We start from the raw sequence: 9,732 nt of genomic DNA, 5'->3' as shown, positions 1-9,732 counted from the left end.
AGATGATGACACTTTCCCTGATTTTAGTTCTCGGTTCCTGCCAGAGAAGGGGATTTGTACGTCATTGTGTGAAAAATATTTGTGAGGAAGGAGATGGTAGATTTTTGAAATTACCAAGTGAAAGGATTGAATCGTGTGTGGCTTGAACAAAAGCTTGTCTAACTCTCTGCTTCCTCTATGTTAAAAGATATTCCATGAGTTTGATTTGAATAGAGTGGCATTAGTGAGATAGAACAAAGATGGATGGTTACCTCGGTGGAATTAGGATTGAGAGGGGGAGAATGATGAACTTTCTCTTCTCTGGCGCCTTAAGAAATTTTTGTGATTAAAAAGTGAATTGAGGGTAATTGCAGAATTGGTGTTAGGCGGAGAGATAGGGTATAGAGATTTATACCGCATAACGTGGGAGTATAATTAGGAGTTAGTTGTGGTTTAGATTTGGAAGAGATTTACGGACTGGGATACGTTTTTTGTTGAACGTGGGAAAGGGGGTGGAATATGGGTAATTAATTTCACAAAAATTAATTAGGATTGACTAATTTTATTTCTTTGGAATTTTATTTGCAGATCACGGAGGAGGTGAGGAAAAATCTCTACAGAATATTTATTTAAAATTTGAACTAAGGAAAGTCTTGGTGACCAAGTCAATGAGGAAAAGATTTAATTAAATTAGTTTGATTCACGGTCCTTTGTATTTTATTTAAATTGTGCAGCCCACAATTTATTTTCCACAAGACTGGATTTTTGTATTATTTATTCAATTTATCGAATCACACACGAAATTGAGTCCAATAAATATTTCTCACGGAAATGAATTATTTAAATTCGCATTGTGATTTACTTCACAAATTTCTAGCTCTCATAACAAATTATCAATTATTCAAAAACAATTAAATTCACCTCACATCAATTATTCAAAGCAGTCACGTCACATATTCAACAAAGTTGACCCGGTCAAAATTCCAACTCAAAATTAGGCCACGAAAAATATTCAACAACAATTGCACTCGACAATTAATCCACGGACTTTGCAACATTAAAAGTATTAAATATAAGTACTTTAGGGTTCGAAAATTATGGTTCAAAAAGTTAGGCGTTAAAGTAAAAGAAGTATAATAGAATTGAGCTCGAAAAACTACGGTTGACACAACTGATTACAAGCAGCATACAGCCAATGTAGCGTACAATCAATTGTATCTAGAGAGAGAGAGATCAGACAAAGCTGGGCCCATCAGCTATTTCTATGGCTGACCGACTTTGAAATTACGTATAGATAATGAGATAGGAGTTAGAACCAGAGAGAGAAGAGAGAGGAGTTTGGTTTGTTAGAAGAATAGAGAGGAAATATTCTCTTTAGCTTTCAATGGTATTTTTGGTGTTTTGCTCCTGAAATCAAACAAATCATCCACCAGATTGTATTCTTGTGTTGTGCTCCTCGGATTCAAAACGTTATTAGAAATATACTAATTGTTGCTGTTGTGTGTTTTCGTCTTCTTACTTTCTTCTTTCTTCTTTCTTCTGTTTGTATTTGGAGACCTTGTTTGTTTATTTTGTTCTGTAGCTCTGCTCCAAGTCCAACTCTTTATTTTTCCTCCTCACTCATTCACCTTTTCAATCAAATGATGTCTGGTGCCCCCAATTCCCAAACAAACCCTAACTCCAAACCCCCTTCTTCTGCAAAAAGGCGACGACGAAATCTTCCCGGCACACCAGGTACATAATTATTCAAACAGTTATTTATATCTATATTATGTTGTGATGCTGATGTTGACACAGAGATACATACTATATACATACAGATCCAGATGCAGAAGTTATCGCTCTTTCTCCAAAGACACTTATGGCGACCAACCGATTCGTCTGCGAAATCTGCAACAAAGGTTTCCAGCGAGACCAGAATCTCCAGCTGCACAGAAGAGGCCACAATCTACCGTGGAAGCTCAAGCAAAGAGCTAACAAGCATCAAATCAAGAAGAAGGTTTACATCTGCCCGGAGAAGACCTGCGTCCACCACGAGCCTGGCCGGGCCCTCGGCGACCTCACCGGAATCAAAAAGCACTTCAGCCGAAAGCACGGCGAGAAAAAATGGAAGTGCGACAAATGTTCTAAGAAATACGCAGTTCAATCCGATTGGAAGGCTCACTCCAAGACGTGTGGTACCAGAGAGTACAAGTGCGACTGTGGAACTCTCTTTCCCAGGTACAAATGTTTTCTTGCGCCAATTTAATTAATGCTCTCGAATTTATTTCCTTCAAATTAATGATTAGGTAATTATCATTTTTATTGCTTTTTGCAGAAAAGACAGTTTCATCAAGCACCGCGCCTTTTGCGACGCCTTGGCGGAGGAGAGCGCCGTCGCAACCAACAATTTGAACTTGAGAAATGATTTCGATGGGAATATGATGAATCAGGGAGAAAATTCGTTATCGGTGGATCAGAATCAGCAGAAGCCGAGGCTGTCGCTTTGGTTGGATCAAGCCAATTCTCAGCTCAATCACATTGATCATAATTCAAATACTATGTTTATGCCTTCATCGACCGGTTTGACGGATATGATTCAGATGGCGTCGAACGTTCTTTTCGGCTCGAATTCATCCATGGGAAACAAAGCAAACACGGCGACGATGGCGGATTCCCTGGCTTCGACTCTCTACTCAGATAGCCAAAACTCGGGCATGTCGGCGACGGCGCTGCTGCAGAAGGCCGCTCAGATAGGGTCCACGAAGAGCAGCTCGACGTTCTTCGGCAACACGGTCGGAGTGATGAACTCGTCTTCGCCATCGGCGTCGTCCACCAACACATTGCCGTACGGCCCTCCGCAGACCGAGCTGCATCAGGTGTTTGGGGAGAATCCCGCGGGGGCGATGATGAATTTCAACAACAATCTCGGCAACGCCGCACAGGGGGCTAATTCGGTGAGCTTGCATTCGGGATTGCATGGTTTCACGAGGGATTTTCTAGGAATGGGCGGAGACGGCGGAGGGACATTTTTGCCGCAGGAGCTGGCTAAGTTCGCTTCGATGAGTCCGGCAATGGGGCTTACCCACTTCACTACCAATCACTACTAGCACCTACCTTTTCTTATTTTTTCCCCTCTTCCTTCGTTTTTGTTTTTTGAGGTTTTGTTTGATACTACCATAATAAAAAAGTGTTTATACCTCTAAATAATTACTCTACTTAAGTAAAAGTTAACAAATTAAAAATACCTTGCCACTAGACTCAATTAACATGGAAAAATGATTCAACCAACATATTTAATGAATTATAGATTTATCTGCTAAATAATACTCCATACTTCTTAATATTTTTCTTTTAGTGATCAGATCTTTTGGTTTTTATCATTTTCTTCCTTTTTTCTGTTAGATACTTTGATTCTTTTAACTATTTTTTGCTTCTTTTGTCCTTGATTTTCTCCTACTATCAATTATTCCTTCGCATTGCATCTTCAAGAATATCAAAAAATGTATATATGACAGGTAAAACTATATTCATTTTGCCAAACTTTCAATAAGATATTTGTTCAAACATTTTAGAAGCATAGACAGAGTGATATAAATACATTCTTCAAGCAAATTCATAATATGACTCCCATAATAAAATATCTACGAAAAATCTCTTTGAAATTGGGAGAGAGAATGCAATAGAGCAAGGGTAAACAATTTGTTACGCTTTCCCCCGCTTTTTTAGGGAAAGTCTTCTAATCATTGTCGTTATGGAGATGGAATTCGAATCCAAATTTCAAAAGACAAATATAATGGAAAAAAATAATAATAAATGTTTTATTAGGCACTCACAACGTTGCACTTTCTTATTTGTATTTTTAAAAGAATCATTGGTGGTTCCTCGAACCCTATCCATAAATTCAAACTCGCATTCATTTATAATATCAACAAATATTGTGGACATTTTTTTTTTCATTTTTCTTCCAATTTCTTAGTTTTTCCTTTTTAAAAAAAATCTCTTCAAAATACATGTATCCACATGAATAAAATGAGGATTCATCCGACAGGAGTGTCTGTCGAAAGAAGATCCCAAAATATCCTGCATAATCAAGGAGAATATTACACAATCAAGGAAGAAATTAGAGGAGATCAATACCGAGAAATTAGGAAGATATTATTGACACGTTTTTTACCTTCTTCCCTTGTATAGCTTCTTTGTAGCCTATATAATGTGTACAATGCACTATGAATAAAATCATCAGAAATTATCCCCATTACTAGTTTCTACATGGCATCCGAGCAGGTTAGGCTCAGAAAAAATTCATCACAGCCCGATTATACCTTCCTTGACCTAAAAGGTGAGAACATCCAGCCAATCAATCCAACCCAAAATGACAAACAATAAAGTAGAAACAAACAATAAAGCAGAAACAGAACCAGTGATCAACAAGATTCGATCAAGCAAAAGTGTTACCGTAGCCTTCAAACTGAATGGCTCGAACTACTCACTGTGGGCACGCCTGATGAAGGTGTCCATTGGAGGCAGAGGGGCATACCGCCACATCACAGGTATCCCAAATCCGCCTGAACCAGGGGAGGCGGGTTACTCCGAATGGGAAGAGACATAATTGTCTTCTCTTGGATCGTGGACAACATGGAAACTAATATCATTGCCGATTTCACACATCACCAAATGGCAAAATCACTCTGGGACAGCCTCGCTTTCACATTCGAAAACTCAGGAGATCCATATATTGCCTACGATCTGAAGACAAATCCTTCAAGATTACTCAAGGGGATTTGAGTTTGGAAGCATATTGGAGCGCCCTTCACGGGCTGTGGATCGATATTGATCAATGTGAAGATCAACCCATTAGCTGATGTAATAAAGGAGTTGGACAATACAGGAGGCATAATTCAAAGAAGAGATTGTTCAAATTCCTCACCGGATTGAATGAGCGATACGAGGGTATCCAGTGTGACATCCTCAAGGAGAGACCCTTTCCCTCAGCTGCTGAAGCGTATGGGTGGGTGAAACGGGAGGCAGGTCGACTCAAGATCATGTCACCGACATCCGGATCACCACCCATCGCCCATGGAAACGACTCATCATCGGGAATTGGATTCGGATTTGGAGCCCCAGAGTATCGCCAACCACAACCACCAAACATGAACAACCAGCAACCGACCCAGTCACTCTCCGCCGGCCCAAATCGATGGGGAAACAAATCGCCCGACAAATCAAAACTTTGGTGCTCTCACTGTGGCATGAACAAGCATACAAGAGAGTCATGCATTCAATTGGTGGGATACCCTGACTGGTGGGAGGAAGAGAAGACGGCGAAAGAGAAAATCGGAATCGAGAACGAAGGGAAAAATCCCATCAGAACAGCGGCTGGAGCTGGAAGTCAGGAAACTTCTCAAGTTCAGGACGGAGACGGGAGGTTTCAAGACTGACGGTGGTCGGCGAGGTGACAACGGCGCCGGAGGAAATGTCGCCGAAGCGATGACAGTGTCATTATAGTGGACGGCGAGGGGTGGCAGCGCAGATGGAGGTAAAGGGTTAGGGGTTGAGAACCCTAACCCTAATAACACCTTGTTTACTTTTAAGTCCTCAAATTTTAGTGAACTGCATATTTTACCCCATCCGATAAATAATCCCAAAACTCACCCCATAGTTACAAGTTATAATGCAGAATACCCTATTAATTGTAAAAATTCATTTGCACCTCTAGAAAATCTATCGTATGCCTTTGATGCCCGGGGGTGTGAGAAAATTGATGATACAGGTTGGATTTTTTGTTGTGGGGCGACTGATACCATTACATATGATAGAAATGATTTTGTGAGCATACATAAAACCCCTAAATCCCATATTCAAACTGCGAATGGGGGGTTAACTCTAGTTGAAGGGGCATGAACTATAGAAATCTCGCCAGATATACTAATTTCAAACTGCTTATATGTTCCGAATTTATCTAAGAAATTAATGTCCGTTAGCCATGTGACAAATGACTTGAATTATACTTTACTGATGCACCCAAACTTCTGCCTATTACAGGATATCCGGACGGGGAAGATTATTGGACATGGCACTGAGCGTCGTGAACTCTATTTTGTGGATGAGATTGTTCGACAAGATGGTGTGGCGTTGTTTGCTCATAGTCCCACTGATCAAGATACTTAGCTCTGGCACTGAAGAATGGGCCATCCCTCTCCGGGTTATCTGAAATCTCTTTTTCCGAACCTTTCTTTTCCTAGAAATTTTTCTTGTGAGACTTGTGTTTTGGCCAAGAGCCATAGGAACTCTTTTAAACCAAATGATACTCGTGTTAAGACTCATTTTTCGTTAGTTCATTCTGATGTGTGGGGTGGTCCTGCACCCGTTGGTACAAATCCGGGTTTTAAATACTTTGTCATATTTGTTGATGATTGTACAAGAACCACTTGGGTCTATTTCCTCAAACATAAGTCTGAAGTTTTTGATAAGTTTGTGTTGTTCCACAAGATGATTCAAACCTAGTTTCAAACTTCAATTAAAATCTTGCGATCCGATAATGGGGGGAAATTTGTGAATAGTTCTATGTTCAAATTTTTTTTACAGAAAATGGTTTAATTCATCAAACTTCTTGTCCCCATACTCCTGAATAAAACGGGGTAGCAGAAAGAAAAAATCGAATCATTCTTGAAGTCACTATGGCCCTTCTCATAGACTCGAAGGCACCTACCTCTCTTTGGCCCGAGGCCATAGCCGTAGCCGTCTACCTCATAACCAAACGGGTAATTACAACCATGAATTGCAATTTTTTTAAGTCCGAGTTTTACTATCACAAACACCTTGGGAGTCAGGGGGAGAATCGAGAGAACGACTCTCTTCGATGTTGTGTGCCAAGTACCTTTGATATAAGACCACCAGAGCAAGTTGGCACTATCCATGAGCCGATCCCATCCACAAATGCGATTCAGACGCTTCCGCCGCGCTCTTCTGATCCAACCAGGTCGGAATCTGAGGTAATTTCTGATCATAATTCTAAAGATACAACTGCCATGACCCCTCCAATGCAGAAGAAGATAATACTATTGATCAAGATACTGGTCAATATTTACTTCCCCCAAGGAGTACAAGAGGCGTTCCCGCCAAGAGATATTCACCGGAAAGAATCGGGAGACAAAATAGATACTCGACGGCTAATTTTGTTGAAGCCAACATTTCGAAAATGGCAAAATCTTTCCATATAGCCCTGTACAAGGAGGAGATTCCTCGAACATTTGAAGAAGCAGTAAAGTTGAAACTTCGGAGGGAAGCAATGCTAGTCGGAATGAGGGCTTTAAAAAGAAACGACACTTGGGAGGTCAGCCCATTGCCTAAAGGGAAGCATACCGTGGGGTGTAGTTGGGTCTTTTTACTATCAAGTGGAGACCAGACGGGAGTATTGACAGATATAAAGCTCGACCCGTGGACAAGGGATACACACAGACCCAAGGGATTGATTCAGGGACGGAACCAGAATATAAAATGAGCCGGTGCTGAAATTTTACAACAAATATGGGAGGATGCGTGATGCTCCTAGAATCACCAGTAGCGGCTTGCCTTCCCTAATACTCCCTCGTTCCATAGTAGTGGATGCATTTATTTCCGGCACGAAGATTAAGAAAAAAGATGTATATTAAATAAAAGATAATAAGTAGGAGAGATGAAAAAGTATAGATGATAAAGTAGGAGAGAAGAAAAAGTAAAAATGAGAAAATGTGTTATATTTAACTAAAAAAGGAAATGACTCTACTATTTATGATAGGGAAAAATAAGAGTGAGGAAATATATAATGAAATATCATAGACAACAAAATTAATAAATAATAGACAAAAAATTAATAATTAAATTGATACGTAAAATTTTAAATAATACTACAGATAATAATTGATTCTTAAAACATTTTTAAAAAATAAAAGAACAAAATGGTAGAGTATATTCCTAACCTAATAATTACAATAAATAAGGAATGAAATAATCAACTACTCCTTAATCCTAATCACACAAAACAAGAAAGGGATACGAGTGGTTTCTACTATTCCCTAGGTTATAATTATACTCCTCTTCTCTATTCCTCTTTTCCCCTTTCTTTCTTCTGCATCTTCTTTTTCTAGTCCATCTCTCTTTATAAACAAAATCCAAAAACACTATAGGTCAATTGAGGAGGACGGCTGGCCAAGCCCCCGCTAAAGCGGCGGCTTGGCATATGCTATCTCCGTCCCTTGATTGATTATTCTGAAACCTTCTCTCCAGTGTTGTTCCGGAAGAATGGGCACCTAGATATTCATGAATACACTGATGCTGATTGGGCAGGAAACCCAGTGGACCGACGATCTACTGGGGGATACTTCACATTCGTTGGAGGAAATTTAGTTACTTGGAGGAGCAAAAAACAGAAGGTGGTGGCTCTATCAAGTGTTGCAGCAGAGTTTCGAGGAATTAAGAGTGAGCTAACTGAAATTCTTTGGCTCAGAAGACTGATGAAGGAATTAAATTTAGAGTCAGAGAAAACATGTAAGTTATTATGTGACAACAAGACTGCCATTAGCATTTCAGAAAATTCGGTTCAGCACGATCGAACCAAACATGTTGAAATCGATCGACATTTCATAAAAAAAAATCTTGAAGGGAAAATAGACGAAATTCCATATGTGAAGTCAGAAGATCAGCTAGCAGATATCTTGACCAAGACTGTATCAGCAAAAAGTTTCCAAGAAGTTTTGAGCAAGTTAAGCTTCGGAAATCCCGTCACTTAACTTGATGGGGTGTTGAAAGAAGATCCCAAAATATCATCCACAATCAAGGAGAATATTACACAATCAAGGAAGAAATTAGAGGAGATCAATACAGAGAAATTAGGAAAATATTATTGATACGTTTTTTTACCTACTTTCCTTGTATAGCTTCTTTGTATCCTATATAATGTGTACAATGCAGTGTGAATAAAATCATCAGAAATTATCCACATTACTAGTTTCTACAGTGTCGATCATCAATCCTACAAGAGTTCGTCTTACACAAAGGACGTCATTACACAAGTGCCCCTATCCGATCGTTGTTGATTTTCTATTTTCTATTTTTTTCTTATTTGTATTTTTTAAAGAATCATTGGTGGTTCCTCGAACCCTATCCATAAATTCCAACTCTCATTCATTTATAATATCAATAATATAAATTAAAATGTTTAAAATAAAATGAAATATATACACAATTTGATAAATATTAAAGCATGGTTCTGAATTGTGAACTTGAAATTTCCGATTGTTTCTCTATTTTAAAATTATATTAATAAATACTAATACTAAGGGCAAAGGGAAGTGATCAATTGCTAACTAATTAGCAATCTCAAATTAAGAACAAATCTTAGTCATTAGATTAAGATTATATTAGAAGATCTAGTGGTTGAAATAATATTATATGAACTATATTTTAAATTTTAAAAATTATTAAATAAACTTAAAGGGTATTAATGTCAATTCGCTCTCATCAAAAGCATCTTAAAACTTTAAATTTACTTAACTCTCTCGATTTAAACTATTTTTTTACAAAAATTATATCAATTTAAAGATAATTTTATAAGGATTCTAACGAGATCTCAATTGCATATGTTCCGACGATGTTCGGGTGATGATATTTGATAAATTATATTTCAATTTTCGTATATGTTGATAAGATTTTATCACCAACTGCAAAAAAAATCTCAATATAGTGTATGCAAAATCTCAATATAATGTATGTAAAATATCAATAAAACTGTGT

At 38.4% G+C, this 9,732-nt stretch overlaps 1 protein-coding gene across 1 annotated transcript; it reads left to right on the top strand.

Moving 5' to 3' along the window:
- Positions 1–1,296: 1,296 nt before the first annotated feature.
- Positions 1,297–3,165, top strand: LOC121799154 (zinc finger protein JACKDAW-like). Its single transcript, XM_042198501.1, has 3 exons — positions 1,297–1,713; positions 1,800–2,199; positions 2,297–3,165. Exons 1-3 carry the CDS (start codon positions 1,620–1,622, stop codon positions 3,066–3,068), a joined length of 1,266 nt encoding a protein of 421 aa, XP_042054435.1. The 5' UTR covers positions 1,297–1,619; the 3' UTR covers positions 3,069–3,165.
- The last annotated feature ends 6,567 nt before the right edge of the window (positions 3,166–9,732 follow it).

The sequence above is a fragment of the Salvia splendens genome, chromosome 1 (assembly GCF_004379255.2).
Source record: "Salvia splendens isolate huo1 chromosome 1, SspV2, whole genome shotgun sequence".
In the NCBI taxonomy this organism is placed as follows: Eukaryota; Viridiplantae; Streptophyta; class Magnoliopsida; order Lamiales; family Lamiaceae; genus Salvia; species Salvia splendens.
The sequence above is the reverse complement of the archived record's forward strand: the minus strand, read 5'-3'. Positions and strand labels throughout refer to the sequence as shown.